The sequence below is a fragment of the Cotesia glomerata genome, linkage group LG9 (genome assembly GCF_020080835.1).
Source record: "Cotesia glomerata isolate CgM1 linkage group LG9, MPM_Cglom_v2.3, whole genome shotgun sequence".
Classification (NCBI taxonomy): Eukaryota; Metazoa; Arthropoda; class Insecta; order Hymenoptera; family Braconidae; genus Cotesia; species Cotesia glomerata.
The window spans coordinates 2201656-2220080 of NC_058166.1; the positions used below are offsets into that span (position 1 = coordinate 2201656).

An 18425-nucleotide genomic window follows, 5' to 3' on the forward strand; every position below is an offset into this window, starting at 1 on the left:
AGTTTTAAAATTCAAAGAATATTGTTTTATTAAATTCCTATCAGACCTCTGAGCTCGAAAAGCTCAAAAGCATAGAACAGCTAACTCTTTGTGCTCGAAGAGCTCAAAAACGTCATAAGTGCAATTTTAAGAGAGTAAAAATTCAAATCCGCCATCTAGCGGATAAATTCATAACTTAAGCAAGCACACAGGTAAACTTTTTATTCTTTCTAATTATGGACTTTGAGCGCTTGTGAAAAATTGTATTAAAATATTTTTTCTTGATTATTTTCAATTCCTCAAATTTTTTACAATTTTAAAATTAAATTTTTAATTTTAATAAAAGATTTGATCAGATGTAACTTATATTCCAATAAGAGCTTATAATTATTACTACTTAAAGTTTCACAGTTGTCGAAAAAATATAATTAAATTTATTTTGAATGTACAATTAGAAAGATTAGAAGATTTAGTTAGTGATTATAATTCATTAGAATTTCTGAAACATAACTTGATTCTTAATCGATCAAAGAAATAATATGACTGATTAATTTCCTGCAAGAGCTGAACTGTACTCAAAATTATTAATGTTTTTAAAGAATAAAATGAAAAAAACTCAATTATCTCTAACTAATAAACTTAAATGGTTGATAGTAATAAATATTTCGCATTTCTTGTGAAAATAATCAGAAAATGACACTAATCTTCAATGAATTCGTCATTTAAGACATATTTTAAATTCTGACCAAACCAAAAGTACAAAAATACAATAAATTTCTTGTGAATAAAAGAAATCATGATACATCAGTGATTGTTTTAGAGTACCTTTAAAAATTAAAATAACCCGATCCAATATGATCATTACTAAATTTTAAAATATACCGCATTATTATTTATATTTTTTTAACTTTGAATCTCAACGGATGCATTTAAATTTTCAATCAAAAAATTTCAGACTTTCAATTTCTATCAAACTCTACTTAGGCAGCAAATGTGGCAAAAAAAAATATTTTGTAAGAAATACTGATTTGCCTTGAAAAATTTCGTATTTCCGAAACTTATTAATGCAAATGGAAGTCTCAAGGAATATTAATAAAAATCGACATAATTTTTTTTCAGACAATAAACACTTTGTTTATATTTTAATATCGATTTTATCAATAAATTAATGACATTTTACAGGTAAGCAGCGAATGAAGAGAATGACAGGACCAATTTTATTATATTGAGATCATTACTCCCATTTGGCTTTCACATAGTCCCTTCATTGACAACTGCAGGCTAAAACGCTATTTCAGTCAAGTCGTGAAAAATCAGAAATTACAAGGAACATGAAATTGTTTTTATTCTTTATGCAAATTTATAAATCTTAAATAAGGTTTAAAATAAATTCTTCAAACAGAAGAAAATGATGATTTATATCTTGCAAAGAAATATTTCTATTAGAGATTGCTTTTGGAAAATTACTAAGATGACTTTTAACAAAAATATAATAATAAAAAAATTCGACTTTGTATAAAGTACAAAATCTAATTTTTCTCAATAATATTCCAAATTAATGAATTATTATGCATGCGCGTCGTTATTTTACTTAAAATAACCAACAATGAAGATTTATGTCAAAAGACTTTATTGTAGCAAATGGATTCTTTTTTCAATTTGAATTTAAAATTATTGAAAAAAAATAATGAATCTAAATAATATTTATTAATTCAAAGATCCTAAAAATTTTACGGAATTAAATTATTGAAATAAACCTTTGATAGCGCTTAAATAATTGCATAGATGGATGGAACTTAAGGATTCGACAAGCCAACATGTCAGCGAAAAAAGAAAATAAGAATGCGCCATCTAGCAGAAATATTTGCAATTTGTCGATTTTACTCAAGAAAATATTAAAGTTATTACTGGAAAGATACAAAATTGACCAGTGATATTTTATTTCACCAATTTGTGATTATTTTAGACATCCCGAGAAAAAATATTTATATATAATTATATATATTTATATATAAATTGGTTATATATGATTATATATGAAAAATGGCCAAATATAATCATATCTAATTATATATAACTATATATTTATATTATATTTATTATATATTTATTACACCTAATTAATTATTGGGTTAATTTTATGGATAGAATATTTAATATGGTCCTACGCAATTCTGTGTAACCAATTAAAATGCAAAAAAAAATATCTAGATATAATTTTATAGCTATAACACCAGCGGTCACCCATCCAAATATTAACCCTGCTCAATGCTGCTTAACTTTGGTGATCTCCGTGCGTCTTGAAGTTTCTGTCTGCTGTGCTGCTGTCTTAGATGATGATGATTTTATGATCTACATAATGTATCATATGAGTTTATTATAAATGGAATATAAAAATTGATTTTAATATATATTTGGATTGTCATTATTCATAATTTATTTATTTTACCGAATTTCATTATAATATAACACTTATTTCAATAATAAAATAAATAATGATTTTACTATTAGGTAGTAGCAGAGCAGACTAAAACATCTCATAGAAAATGTGACAAATTTTGTATTTCAGAATTATTTAAACGTAATTATAAACATCATTTTATACTTTTTGTGATTACCAAAAAAAAATTTTTTTTAAAAGAAAAAATTTTTATGTCTGTTAATTATATATAAGCATATATAATTATATATACTTATATATAATTATACATGGGACTATATAATTATATATGGGACTATATACAATCTTGCATGGTTGTATATTGCTCCATATATAGTCATATATAATTATATATGATTATATATAACCTCATATACAATTCCATTTATAATCATGTATGATTATATAATTCTATATGCTTATATATAATTGTATATGGAACTATATATAATCCTGCATGGTTGAATATTGCTCCATATATAGTCATATATAATTATATATGATTATATATAACCTCATATACAATTCCATTTATAATCATGTATGATTATATAATTCTATATGCTTATATATAATTGTATATGGAACTATATATAATCCTGCATGGTTGTATATTGCTCCATATATAGTCATATATAATTATATATGATTATATATAACCTCATATACAATTCCATATATAATCATGTATGATTATATATAATTCTATATGCTTATATATAATTGTATATGGAACTATATATAATCCTGCATGGTTGTATATTGCTCCATATATAGTCATATATAATTATATATGATTATATATAACCTCATATACAATTCCATATATAATCATGTATGATTATATATAATTCTATATGCTTATATATAATTGTATATGGAACTATATAATCCTGCATGGTTGTATATTGCTCCATATATAGTCATATATAATTATATATGATTATATATAACCTCATCTACAATTCCATATACATGTATGATTATATATAATTATGTATGATCATATATAATTGTATATAATTATATATGTGATTCCATATATAATCATATATGATTATATACAATTATATATAATTATATAGAAACATTTTTTCTCGGGATGTTCTGATGATTGATCAACTACTGGGTTAATTTCAATTCGATTATTTCATCTCAAGAGACTAAATGTAATGTGAACTTATGATTTTATACAAATTACATTCAATCTTCTCATTATATGGTTTTAATTGTTTCATGAGATAAAAGTAATTGAAGCTACAAATGTGAGTCAAACAGTGTGTAAGCTGACGTATCAGTGAAAATTTTAAGCTGCTGAATATCAATAATGTTCAATGCACATTGAGTGAATATTAAAATTAATCAAAGTTTAATTTAATATACATTATTGCCAATTTGTTGCAGAAGATTCATGTATATTAATTATTTAATACGTTGCATTATGCACTTGAGGCAAAAATTGTTGTACTGTTTAACTTAAAAAACAAATAATAGATAAAACAAATAATACATGATTAATTATTTAGATCCTTTATGATAATATAGGTGATAAATTTTTCAATTTAGTAAGAAATAATTAGATTTCCTAGTGTTTTATTTAATGATCCTATAACCTCCAATTGAAAAACTTATCACCTATAAAACAAATAATAGCAAGCTTATAAAAACTGATTTATATAATAAAAATTAATTTAAAAATTGAGTGAAGACTCAAAATCTTTCGTAAAGAATCAGTAAGCCGATCTTTTATCGAGAAGTTTAAAAAATACTTCACCACCTAGCGGATGAATCTGTAACTTCTAGATTAAGAAGTAAGATTTATTTAATTGTAAATTTTTTTTTTTTAATCTTCACAAAGCCAAAAAAAAAATTAAAATCGAAAAAATGAATATTAACTGAATGAATTAAAAATAAATGAGTTTAATTGTCGACCTATGTAATTTTCTACAGAATAATTTCATTATTATACGCTCAATAAAAATTTACATCACAGAAATTATTATCCGCTTTGTTACCTAACATAATGATCAGCACATTCATCGATATCGAACAATAAAGAATGATAAAATAAATATATATCAGGACACAAGTTGCATTACTTAATCTTCCTCCCCCCTCCCTTGGTGATCCAATAGAAAAAAATTCTAAATAATGAAAAAATAGCAGGTCATTTATCTTTTATAATTCATAGGATTATCGAGTATTCCCATGGCCCACATCGGTCATTACATTATAACAGTAATTATTTATTCGCCTTAAAGCATTGTTGAGCTGGTTATTATTATTTTCTTACTTTTATACCTTTTTATTTTATAAATTGTCTCCACGATCTTGCTCAATCCACACCCACACACACACGCACATCTATGTGGATATTTATACATATATACAAAGAGACTGCATAGTAATGGATAATATATGTTAAAGAAAAGAGATATTCGATGAGAGCGGATGCGCCAGGGACAGTTGCGTGCGCTACAATTCGCATTGTGTTTACTGTATTTTATTTCATAAGTACACGCTTTACTTATTTTTCTATCTACTAGTCTAACTACTCTTTTATATACTTGTCATTTTTATATATAAAGAAAAAAAAAGTGAATAATGATAACAATAATAATAATAGTAAAAACTTCGAAAAAAATTTCTGCAAGTGAAAATAATAAGCGCCATGGCGCCACTTAGCGGTGACTTTAGAAACTAATTAAAAAAAAAATTTTTATAGCTTTTTAATTAAGTATTAGGTGAATTGTAAGCAATGTTAATGGATTTTTAATCATTTTGATAAAAATAATAAACTTCTAGAAAAAATTCTTCAAGCGAGAAAAATAAGCACCACGGTGCCACATAGCGGCGACTTTAGAAGCTAATTTAAAAAAAATATTTGAAGTTATTTAATTAAGTGAATTGTAAGCAATGTTAATGTATTTTTGAAAATTTTTATAGAAATAATAATAATGATAAACTTCTAAAAAAAAATTCTGCAAGCGAGAAGAATAAAAGCCATGGCTCCACCTAGTGGTGATTTTAGAAACTAATTAAAAAAAAATTTCCATACCATTTTAATTGAGAATAAAGTGAATTGTAAGCAATGTTAATGGAATTTTGATTGAAACAATAATAATAAGTTCGAAAAAAATTTCTGCTAGCGAGAAGAATAAGCGCCACACGGCGATACTTAGCGGTTACTCTAGAAACTAAATTTTTGAAAAATTTCCATAGCTATTTAATTAAGTATTAAGTGAATTTTAAGCAATATTAATAGATTTGAGTCATTTTGTTACAAATAATAAACTTCTAAAAAAATTTCTGCAAGCGAGAAGAATAAGCGCCACGGCGCCACATAGCGGTGACTTATGAAACTAATTTAAAAAAATTTCTATAGCTTTTTCAAAAAATATCACGTGAATTGTAAACAATTTTAATGGATTTTTGAAAATTTTTATAAAAATAATAATACTAATCATAATAATAATAAATTCGAAAAAAATTTCTGCAAGCGAGAAGAATAAGCGCCACGGTGCCACTCAGCGGTGACTTTAGAAACTAATTTTAAAAATCAATTTTTATAGCTTTTTAATTGAGTATTAAGTGAATTGTAAGCAATATTAATGGATTTTTGAAATTTTTGAAAGAAATAATGATAATTATAATAATAATAATGAACAAAAATTTGTTTTGTATGATAAAAGCCAAAAAAAATTCAATATAAAATATTCTCCACAAGCTTAGTAAAGAATCCTTTAATTATTAGTATAGCTAATTAATAAATTAATTAATTAACAACCGGATTGGGAAAGGTAATAAATGGATATTTGTATCCGCTATTTTTTATTTGATATTTTAATATTTTTTTTTTTAATATAATCCTACAGAGAGGTTATTTTATTTTACCAGGATTACTCGTCGTCATATTTCAGATCGGGATTTGCGAACGAAACCGTCGTATTCTCTTTCTCTTTCCACTCAGGCCATCTCCTTTTGCACCCACAGCAAACGTATTCTACGTCTCTGCATTCAGTATTAATAACGAGTGCTATCATCCCTTGGTTCATTTTTGTTTTTGTTTGTCTCTGTTTAAATCTACTACTGATATAACTTTAATATAAAACGAGGAAATACACTTTCATTTGCTATTCTCTTAGAATTCTCTATTTATTCACGTTAGAGCTTCATATCTAATCAATATCTTCGTATAACATAATAATGAATATATAATTTTAAAATTAAAATTAAAAATTTATAATGATTAAATTATAGACGATAATTAATTACTATAAATTAAGCATACAATAGATCTGAAAATTAGTATTGTATAATCCGGGCGTCAAAGTTAACAGATGGAAGGGAAGCATCAATCAATTTACTCCCTCAAAACTCGATGCGGATTAATCGAGTCAGCATTTGTCTCGCTACCCGGTTCCTTGTTCGTTTTTCCTTCCTTACTCATCCATACTATTCATAGATTAATTAATACATAAATATACAATATACAATTATGTCTAATCTATATTAATTAAAGGCACTCCCTTCTCCGTTGGATTATCCGGTGAATAAATTAATCCCTATGTCCAGTTTTTTAATTCAGAGTCTTTAAATTGTTTCGATGACATGCAAAAATTATTTATTAAGTAAAAACCCCCATTATTGACATTATAAAAATGATCATAAATGTTTGAATTTTTTTATCGTGTTTCAAATCAATATTGTCAACTTTTTATTATAGGACACTTTAATCATTGTTTTTACTTATATAATTCAATAAATTAACTTTAATAGCAATAAATTTAATAATTATCCACAGATTCGGTAGAATATGGCGCCAAGTTCCGTTCAAATCCGTTGTAAACGGAGCGCCAGACTACTGACTATGTTTACTGTAAGCAGAACGGTATTTTGAGGCTGCAAAATTTTATTTAATTCTACGGTACTTCTTTTTCCTAAATTTTATATTATAACAGTAATTCATGCTTTATTTTACTGATATTAATTAATTATATTCAATTATAACAATTAATCTACTTGAAATTATTAAATTTTATCAGCACAAACTATAGCAAGCTCAAAAATTTCGATCCTGACTTTTTTTCTATGTAAAAAGTGACATGCCACAGACTAAATAATTCGAGAATTCATGGTAATCTTCCAATAGATCGGAAACTACAGTTAAAAAAATACATTTCACAGCTTGCATCTACATCCGCCAGGGTGCGCTGGAATTGTTCTTACATAAACTGTAGCTTCAAGAGGATAGTTTGCTATAAAAAATGCAGCCAACGCGAGATTTAAGTTGGTACCAATTGTAAATTTTTATTATAATTACAAAAAATACTAAAATCCGAACAAAAACAGTTTCACTGTAAAAAAAAATCGCACCAAGTCCACGTTCATAAGACTATTAAGAAAAAAAAATTTCTTATCAACAGACTCGATAGAGTCTGGCGCCAAGTTCCGTTCTCAAGCCAGACTACCGAGTGTGTATATACCGTAAGCAGAACGGTTTTTTGAGGTTACAAATTTTTTTTCAAATTTATTTTGATTTTTTTTTTATATGATATTTTATAATAGTAGTTCATGCTTTTTATTACGCGTATTACTTGATTATTATCAATTATCTTTATAATTTCTATTTAAAATTATTAAAAATAATCAGCACAAACTATAGCGACCCAGATTTTTAGATTTTAACATTTTTCTTATGTAAAAAGCGGACGGCCAGAGACTAAATAATATAAGGATGCATGCTAATCTTATAATAGATGAAAAACTACAGTGAAAAAAAGATATTTGACAGCTTGCAATTACACACGCCAGGCGGCGCAAGAATAACTTTGACATGAACTATAGCTTAAAGGGGATAGTTTGCCACCGGAAATGTATTAAATTAAAATTGTCAATTTTTATTATAATTACAAAAAATACTGAAATCCGTACAAAAACAGTTTCAGTGTAAAATCATATAAGTCCACGTTCATAAGACTATTAAGAAAAAAAAATTTTATTTCTTTACAAAAAGATATAAAATAAAAAATTAAAAAATCCAAGTAACCGATATGGTTGTATATGATTTTCGGAAATTAAAAAAATTTTTGTTGTAAATTTAAAAATTAAAAGAAACAATTTTGGAACGTACTTGGTGTGCGTCATTGTGTACTTCAATTTTTTTAAAAGTCCTAGGAGATAGATTTTAGGAATTTCATAAAAAGTGAAATATTTCGTAACCACGCACACTAAATACGTTCCAAAATTTTTTTTTTAATTTTTAAATTTACAACAAAATTTTTTTTAATTTCCGAAAATCATATACAACCATATCGGTTACTTAGATTTTTTAATTTTTTATTTTATATCTTTTTGTAAAGAAATAAAATTTTTTTTTCTTAATAGTCTTATGAACGTGGACTTGGCGCGATTTTTTTTACAGTGAAACTGTGTTTGTACGGATTTCTTTACAAAAAGATATAAAATAAAAAAATTAAAAATTCCAAGTAACCGATATGATTGTATTTGATTTTCGGAAATTAAAAAAAATTTTATTGTAAATTTGAAAATTAAAAAAAAAATTTTGGGACGTACTTGGTGTGCGTCATTGTGTATTTCAATTTTTTTAAAGTCCTAGTAAATAGATTTTACGAATTTCATTAAAAGTAAAATATTTTGCAACCGCGCACACTAAATACGTTCCAAAATTTTTGTTTTAATTTTCAAATTTACAATAAAATTTTTTTTAATTTCCGAAAATCAAATACAATCATATCGGTTACTTGGATTTTTTAATTTTTTTATTTTATATCTTTTTGTGAAGAAATAAGAAATTTTTTTTTCTTAATAGTCTCATGAACGTGGACTTGGCGCGATTTTTTTTTACAGTGAAACTGTTTTTGTTCGGATTATATCAACTTAAAACCAACAGGTCGAATGTATGTATTATTGACAGCGCAAAAAATTCAAAGAGCCGATTATTGACATACCATTGACTCTATTATTGACATGTCTTTTATTACAGTTAGATTTTTATTAACAATAATCATTTTTACTAACTAATGCAAAACTACACGGTGAGAAATTTCCATTATTTTTTATTCTGCATGGATTTTAGATATTACAATGGTGCATATTACTAGTGAACCTTATTGACTCAGAATAAAATTTTACAATGGCCCATAGTAATTTCCGAAACTAATGAAATCAGCCATAGTAAATGGTAGAAATTGAAATGTACCATAGTAAAATGAAATATGCAATAATTTAAATTTCCGAATGTACTATAGCAAAAAAAATAAGAAAACGTTTGTAGAAAATAAAAAATTTTAGAGTAAAAATGTTTTAGCAATCAAAAAAATATCAAACCAAACAAGATTTTTTGTTTGCAATAATTTTAAAAATATTTTTTAAAATATAGTTTTTTTTATTTTTTTTTTCATTTTTAACAATGAACGTAAGATTTATTTTGGCAGTTAATTTTATTATGAATAATTATAAACACAATATATAACTTTTAAATTATTTTTTATTATTATTAGAAGTGTCGATTGCAGGTTAACCATCAAATGTTTGTTTTCATTTTAATTTTTCACGGTAAATTATTAAATATTTTACTATTTATGAATCTTACAAATTTTCATTAACTATTCATGTGTTGATGGATTTATAAACTAATATTTATTTAAAACTTAATGTTTATTGCAATTTTCATAACACCGTTAACCACTACTGATAGCGTCTGTAGACTTATGTTGACAAAACAAAGCAGCACGAAAAAATGAAAGAGCGCGCGTCGCGACTGACGCACATACGTTTACTATGGGACATTTGAAAATTTCATAGTCACAATTTTAAATTTAAACCGAGTACACGTGACTAAATGTGAAACTTTTTTATAAATTTTTATTGTCGACTGAGCAACAGAAATTTTACTATGGAACTATAATGAAAAGTTTTAAGCACACTAACAGTTTTTGTTCTGTCAGTTTACGAAAATTTTTTATGTATGTTTATGTAACAGTTGCATGGTCAAATTTACTATGGTCCCTAGTAAATATTGATTGGTACAATATGATATTCTTAAATTTTTATGGTAATATTTTGGATTGAGTCATTAAGGTTCAGTCTTATTATGTATGCATAGTAAATTTCTACAGAAATTTCTCACCGTGTATCAATAATTTTTATTGTTATAAAATTCGTTTAAGACCTAGCTTTTCGATATTTTTTAGCAATTTTTTCTCGTCTCAAATACTTTGATTCTTATAAAATCACATGACAATATGTAAACATTAATGCGGTGATATGTATGTTGAGGGGGTTAGGTTACCTTACATTACGGCCTATGTCGTTAGTTGACGCAAGTTAATTTTTGTGTCCCCATCATTGACATCCGCTATTTTAAAATTAATTTTAACTCGATAAAGTATAAATAAATGATTATATGGTTATTTAGACTATAAATAATCTAAAATTATTTTAAACAATGCAATTACATAAAAAAACATTGAGAAATCTGGATTTGAAAATAATGTCTTTCTTAACAATATTGTTAAGAAATTATAAACGTATTAGCACTTTTGGCCTACTTGAAAAAATTACATTTTTTTGCGGTAAATAGTTTATATCTTGGAATTAAATTTTACTATTTTTTAATTTTAAAAATATGTAAAATTGTCATGAAATAACAAAAATTGCGATTATTAACAGATATTTTAATAAAATTAAATAGGGTGTCAATAGTGGTGGCCCTGTCAATAATAGGGGCTTTTGTTATCCCAAGAAATTTTTTTGCATGTATGAATTTTTCTTGAAGACTAAAAGTTATTTAATAAAAATCAGCTGCAAAGTTATAAATTTAAAAACTTTGGGACCCTGTCAAAATTAAATTAAAACTGTCCCTAAAAAGGTGACTCGCGTGACGAAAACTTTTGGTATCACGAAGTGTCAGACGTCAAAGACAAACTTAAGAAAATAATAAGAACTATTTTTGTTTTAAAATTAATTATTTCACCTGCAAGTCACGCACGAACGCACCAACAGCTGGGACTGCAAACCCATCGGAGTATTAGCAGCTGTTAATAATGGAAAATCGAAGCGCTTGATATCTAACTAGGTTAATAAACACGTCTTGTCTTGTCTCGACTTCGAATGATTACGAGAAGCAGTTTCTGGATCACGCAACCGCGAATAATGCACGCAAATACGCATTTGTGATTTTTCAACTATAAAATCTTGTAGCTTTTATCTGAATTGAGTTAGAAGGTCGTTTGAGGGCTTAAATTGAAGCTTGAAGCCTCCTCTACATCTTTCCTTTGTGCAGCACCCACTTCCGACGCTTATCTTCCGAGATATCTCCACTGAAGCAGAACCCCGAATCGCGGTTCCAAGTTTCCGAATCAAAAACAAGAGGGGTCCATTTTAGCTCGCATTTGTTGAATTGACGGCACTAATGGGAAATACGTAAGTATCGTTAGGAATGAGGATGAGGATGGATAAGAATGAGACCGATCAGGAAGGAAAAAAGCAAAAGATTTTAGCCGTGTGAGAACTTTCCTCAGCGGCTTTAAATCAACGGGCCTAATTCCTGCAAGAAACATTACGGTCGCAGGATAGGACTCGTGGAATTTTTTTCCATTTTTTTTTGTTCTTTTTTTATTCGGCAATCGATTCCCTCAAAGGCTGGTAATTGCCAATAAATTGATATTTATTAATTAGGAGGAGTATTGATGAGGAAGACCGTGTGATGACCTACCCAAGGTCGCGAGTACATTCTACAAGTTTTTACAAGTTGTTTTGAACAACGCAGGTGATCATCCTCATCAGAAGTCATCATCATCATCATCATCAACTTGAGGACAAGGAAGGCTCTTTAGTAGTTACTTGACGACATTTTCTGAATATCCTTCCAAGGTCCTTGACCTCCAATAATGGGATTAGATCGTGAGAAATACCATTCATTTTATTGGTTTTTTGGTACTGATGATGACGTGCTGGCTCTATTTAAGATATCTTGGAAACTAAGTGTCGGAAGATAGTGAGGCACAAACAAAAGTTGTAGAGGAAGGTTAGAGCTTCAATTTGAGCCGTCTGACGCGCTGGAATTATGATTTGGTCAAGAGTTATGGGGATAATACTACAAAATTGAACTTTCTGGTTTGCTCACACTCGGATTTTTGATGAATTATTTTATTTGTACTTTGATAATTAGATACTTAGTTGATTAATTAAACGTAAAGATAATATTAAAATTTTCTTAGGAACAGAGCTTGAAGAAGTACATTTTTTCAATAGTCCTTTCCGATCAATTGTTTTCAATGTAACCAAAAAAATAATTTAGAAAAATAAACCGACAAGCGCTCTGGATCCAATAAATCCGTGCGTGTCTTCAGGTATTTCAATAATTAACCAACAGAATATAATCGATCTAAATAAATGGGTTGATCTGGAAGCGTGTCACATCGATACAGTCTCGTTGTAAATGGCAGTATAGTCGACAGCATGCTCCTGGAGTTGTAGACTGTAAAGTACACCGGAGGCTCGCTCTATCTCTTTCTCACACCCAGCTTACTTACACACTCCCTCGCTCTTACTGTCAAAAGTTTCCTGGTCAACATCCTAATTTTTGCAGCTCACATCGTAGAATTACAGAGGCAGCGCTGTTGTTGCTTTATTCAAAAGTAAATGTCACGGATAGGGGTGTGCGAATATCGTTCGAATCGAATCGAATCGAATATTAATATTCGATTCGAAATTCGAATCGAATAATTCGAATGTTCGAATTATTCGAAATTCGACGAATAATTCGAAAAATTTCGAATAATTCGAACAATTCGCGAATTATCGAAATATCACTGGATTTTCTATTGTTTCCAATTTGAATTCCATTACATCGTGTATCAAAATATTCTACTTACGAATAATACACTTTTTGATTAAAAATCAATTACCCGGAGTAAACAATTGCTCAATTTCAATATATGTTCATCTCTGTCAGTAACATAAAAAATCTATATAGTAATATTGGCAAGAGATCTTTTCAATTCATTTTGGTTTTTATAATTATTAATTTCCGTTCTAAAAAAATCTATAAGAAAAAGGTTACACATCTAGTGTTTTAAAATTCTCGAAATTAATTTCTCCAGGTTTTTTTATACATATTTTTAATTTTTTTATCCATGAAAAAAAATAATCAACTTAGTCATTTTCTTCTATTATATCTCTACAATTTGCAATTTATCATATGCAACAAATCAGTAGAAAGAACGACAGCTAGCGTGAACCCGCATTCGAACGTATTTGAATTGAACCTATCTTCCGGTCTCTTCTCCCTCTCGACAGTATTTTACTTCGGAAGTTGGCTATTTATGGTAGTCTTCAGCTGAGAAGCATAAATACAAACAAGCTTTCCACTAAACGTTTCTAAACGTATGTATTGTACCATTCAAGTGATTAATTATTTAATCTAAGTGTTCAATAAAAGGTAATTATAAAATACATATTAATTATTTTAAATAGTGATAATGTTGATAATAATTGGAAAATAATACTAATGATAAAAATTAGGAGTAAAACCTACGGAGACGTTTGTATGTTTAACCTTAAATTTTAATGAAGAATAGAAAATTACGAACCACTTAACCTTAACAATATTAAAATATTATAATTATAATAACTGATATAAAAGCACGACGATGAATCATGTTTATTCTAAGAAAATTAATTCTCTTTATAGGTTATCTTGGTAATTTCAAATAAAATATTATGTCCGATGAAGAAATTGAAATTTTTCCAACATTTCCAATGCTAAATGAAAATCAAATGAATATTGACAACAGCGATTCTGAAAATGAAGGTGATAGTCATGGTGATAATGAAGGTCATAGTGACTCCTCTGAAGAAGTTATGAAAGATGACAGCAATATTCCTCCTCGTAGCGTTGCTTGGACATATTTTAAGCGAGATCAACAAAATATTAAAAAATCTATTTGCAACATTTGTGCTCAAGTTCTCAGTTTACCGACAGGTAGTGTTATTTCAAATTAATTTATGTTTTTTAGGTTACTCGTTTTCAGTATGATGAAAAATGAACTCAAATACTTTAATTATACCATGTAAAACTATAAATATTAAATTCAAACATTCCATAAAACCTTTTTTTAAATGCAAATCGTTAAACTACATATTTTAAAGAATATTTTGAAATTAAAGAAATAAATAAATATGACTGTATGTTAAAAATTTAATTTTTAATCGCTATTATAATAACTTTTCAAAACTACGGATAACGAGTTTCCAATTTTGAGAAAAATTGTCATATAATTAAACTTATTAAAACTCAAAAATATAACTTTTTATCTTCTATTATGTATCACGCATGAACCTTCTTAACTTTTAAGATTAGCTATAAAAGTTTTTAATTTTCGAGCACAGATAGATCCAGCATTAAAGTCTCAAGCATGATCATCCTTAATCGTAAAATATACTTATAAATTCGTATTTGTACAGGAACAACTTCACCAATGTTCAATCACCTTCGTGCTAAACATAAAGATGTTTATAAAATATGTATTGAAGAACGGAATAAAAAGCGCAAGAGTTCTGATTGTAATCAAGACCAAGAAGGAAAATCAAAAGAAGAAAAGAAAGCACAATGACAGGAACAGACAAACAGGAAATTGATCAACTCATTATGGAAATGATAGCCATCGATTTGAAACCATTTTCCTGCGTAGAAGATCGAGGTTTTAAAAACTTATTGAAAAAGTTAGCTCCCGATTATGAGCCACCATGTAGGACCACCTTTTCACGCAGTCTTGCTCCAATTTTATACCATAGAACAAAACAAAGGTTAATTAATGACTTGAAACAAGATTTAGAATTAGGTATAATGAGCCTATCATTTACTACCGATTGTTGGAAATCGAGAGCAAATGATTGTTACATATCTTTGACTCTACATTACTTGACTGTTGACTATGTTTCTAAAAATCTAATGTTAAATATTGAGCAGTTATTGGATCGTCATACTGGCAACAATCTTAAAATACACTTGAAGAAAATGATGGACGGGTGGGATTTATCAGATATTGAGAATATCCCGATATTTTCATTACTGATAATGCTCGAAACATATCATTAGCGACTTCTCAGTTGAGCGACAACCACCTATACTGCTTCGCACATACTCTTCAACTTGTGTTGAAAGATGCGGAATCGCATACTCCTGGTGTTGAAGAATCATTAGCCAAGGTAAATTTGATCATTAATTGGATAATTAGGTTTATTGTACTACTAAAGCCAAAAGAAGGCATGAAAAAACATTCTTTCAATTAACTTTGAGATATTAAAAACATTGAGAATATGTACTCACGACATAAAAAATAATTCGTTTTTTTCTACACACTTTCGGCTGTAGTAACGCAATATATTAGTTTACCGATAATTAACATTTAAACTTCCATTTCATTCCAGTTTCGAAAAATTGCCGGTCATTTTCATCGGTCGGATCCAGCACGACAGAAATTCGAAGAGGCTCAAAAGGCGCTAGATTGTGAACCTTTGCAATTGGTTCAAATGGTGGTCACCAGGTGGAACTCAGAGTATGAGATGTTAGAAAGGATGCAAAGACTTCAAAAACCTTTGTCTCACGTTCTTGCTGCTTCTACCGACACTGAGTCCATATCTGGTACCGAATGGTCTAAAATAAATTGCTTGATGAAAGTTATGAAGCCGTTATATGACGCCACACAAATATCATGTGGAGTTAAATATCCGACTTTGTCAATGGTAAAACCATTGTTGTTTGGGATCACAAATGGTCTGAATAGTATTGAATTTGACTACGACGATGCATCGGAAATAGGACAAGAATTTGTAGATAATATCTTGAATGGTCTAGATGTCAGATTTTGTGAAGTTGATCGTGATATTATTTTTAAGAAAAGCACTTATCTGGATCCCCGGTACAAAAATTATTTTTACAAAGAAGAGGAAGTGAAAGAAATAGAAGATGATATTAAGCTCGAAATTATCAAATTTTTGATGCCAAATGATGATTCTCAAGAACTTAATGTTTTGACCAGAGAACGTAAGTTTTTACAATGAGTCATTTACTTTTTGATACAAATTTGTTTCTTTTTATACTGAATGTTTTTTTTTTTTTTACATATATCATTGATTCAAAATTTCGTACAACCAAATTAGAAAATCATTTATGTTAAAATTAGTAATTGAAATTTAAAAAATTTACCGATTGTGCCTTTTTTTAGCCAAAAATACTTTACCTAACAAGTAGAAAAAATTAATTGCTTTTGTAATCGGATGTATTTTGCTTTTTTCTTTTAATGCGTCATGATAAATACATTTTTTTACTTACTAAATCTAACTTACAATTAATCAGAAAATTAACATTCGACTTAATCAGAAAATAATGTTATTAAATATACAATTATTTATTTATTTTTAATTTCAGCTAGTGGAAACCAGTATTCGGGATTTTGGAGTTTCATGAAAAAACCAACAGTTAACACACGAGAAAATAATTTAGAGACTTTGCGTAGTGAAATATTACAGGAAATGGTGGTGTATTTAAACTGTGGTTTAATAAATCCTCAGCAAGATCCACTTATTTGGTGGCGACAAGAAAAAAATAAATATCCCCGATTATCACTTATGGCGAGAAGATATTTAGGAGTACCTTGTACTTCTGCTGAAAGTGAAAGATTATTTTCTACTGCTGGTGATATTGTATCTGATAAACGAACTTCATTATCACCAGATTCAGTATCTTATTTATTATTTTTGAACAAAAATTTGTAGCAAATTTTCATACTCATTGTTCTATTTGTGTAATTATATTTCATGGTTTAAATAAAATGTATATCAATTGTTAATTTCATATTTAAAAATCGAACATGACAAACTTCGAATTCAAAATAATAGAAAATTTGCGAATAATATAATAATTCGGAAAAAATTCGAATTATTCGAAATTTTTCGAATTATTCGAGACCTTTCGAATAATTCGAATTTTCGAATTATTCGATTCGAGTTTCGAATCGAATATTAATATTCGATTCGGAACGAATAATTCGTAAGTTCGAATTATTCGCACACCCCTAGTCACGGATAAGTGCAAGGCTGAGGCTTATGAGTTTACATTTTTTCTTTGTTATTTTTCCGATAAATCGAAATTTTTACAGCAGGTACAGACCAAAGTTAAAATTACGTTGTGAAAAATTTTACGTGGTAAATTTTGAAATATTTAGTTGTCAGGTTACTATTATAAAATTCTATGCAAAAATTTTTTTTTCAATCGTTTGTAATCGTGTATAAAATTAATCGAATTCAAAATTATAGAATTTTTTAAATTGCAATTATATTTTTTCTTTCAGTCTTTAAAAATTAATTTTCAATTGTCATAATAGTAATCAATAAATTTCTCTTACTTCATAAATACTTTTTTCCCAATCAAGCGACTTCGGGTTCTTCTTCGTAAAGAAGATCAATTCTATTTCTTCTATCACTCATAATAATTAACAATTTTTCAATTGCGGAAAAAAAATTTATTGTACTCTAATAAAAACAACTGAAAAATAAAAATAATTCGCAGCAAAAAGATCCAAGAGATCGCGAGCTCGTTGGTCGCACACCAGATGCCAACAATTTAATGTTACAGCAATCAAACTCGAATTAATAGACGCTTTGCAACGAAATAAATATGAATGCCTGTCAATTATTTAAATTATCTAATTATTATAGTTTTCTTCCCGCCGACAATAACTCGGAGATAACAGCTGCTACTTTTATTCCTCATTATTCGACGCCCCACTTTTAAAATAATGATATTCTTGCTAAAACGATTATTGAATGCTTGTCATTAACATCGCCGGAAGTCGGAATAATATATACAATAAGTAACACATAATGTTAATGCCACTTTTATCGTCAAACATTTAACGGTTTTTCAATTTATTAATTTTCAATTATTTGCTATAAATCAATCTTTTTTTTTAATTTT

At 27.7% G+C, this 18425-nt stretch overlaps 3 protein-coding genes across 3 annotated transcripts in view; all 3 read left to right on the plus strand.

The window, feature by feature from the left end:
- The window catches only part of LOC123271704 (proteoglycan 4-like), a 243456-nt gene that overhangs the window by 190013 nt on the left and 35018 nt on the right, over nt 1-18425 (plus strand). The window lies entirely within an intron of this gene.
- Nucleotides 14150-15497, plus strand: LOC123271273. Its single transcript, XM_044737549.1, has 2 exons — nt 14150-14429; nt 14912-15497. Exons 1-2 carry the CDS (start codon nt 14168-14170, stop codon nt 15058-15060), a joined length of 411 nt encoding a protein of 136 aa, XP_044593484.1. The 5' UTR covers nt 14150-14167; the 3' UTR covers nt 15061-15497.
- On the plus strand, nt 15534-17224 carry LOC123271703 (E3 SUMO-protein ligase ZBED1-like). The gene is made up of 3 exons (XM_044738093.1): nt 15534-15655; nt 15878-16493; nt 16878-17224. Exons 2-3 carry the CDS (start codon nt 15980-15982, stop codon nt 17222-17224), a joined length of 861 nt encoding a protein of 286 aa, XP_044594028.1. The 5' UTR covers nt 15534-15655; nt 15878-15979.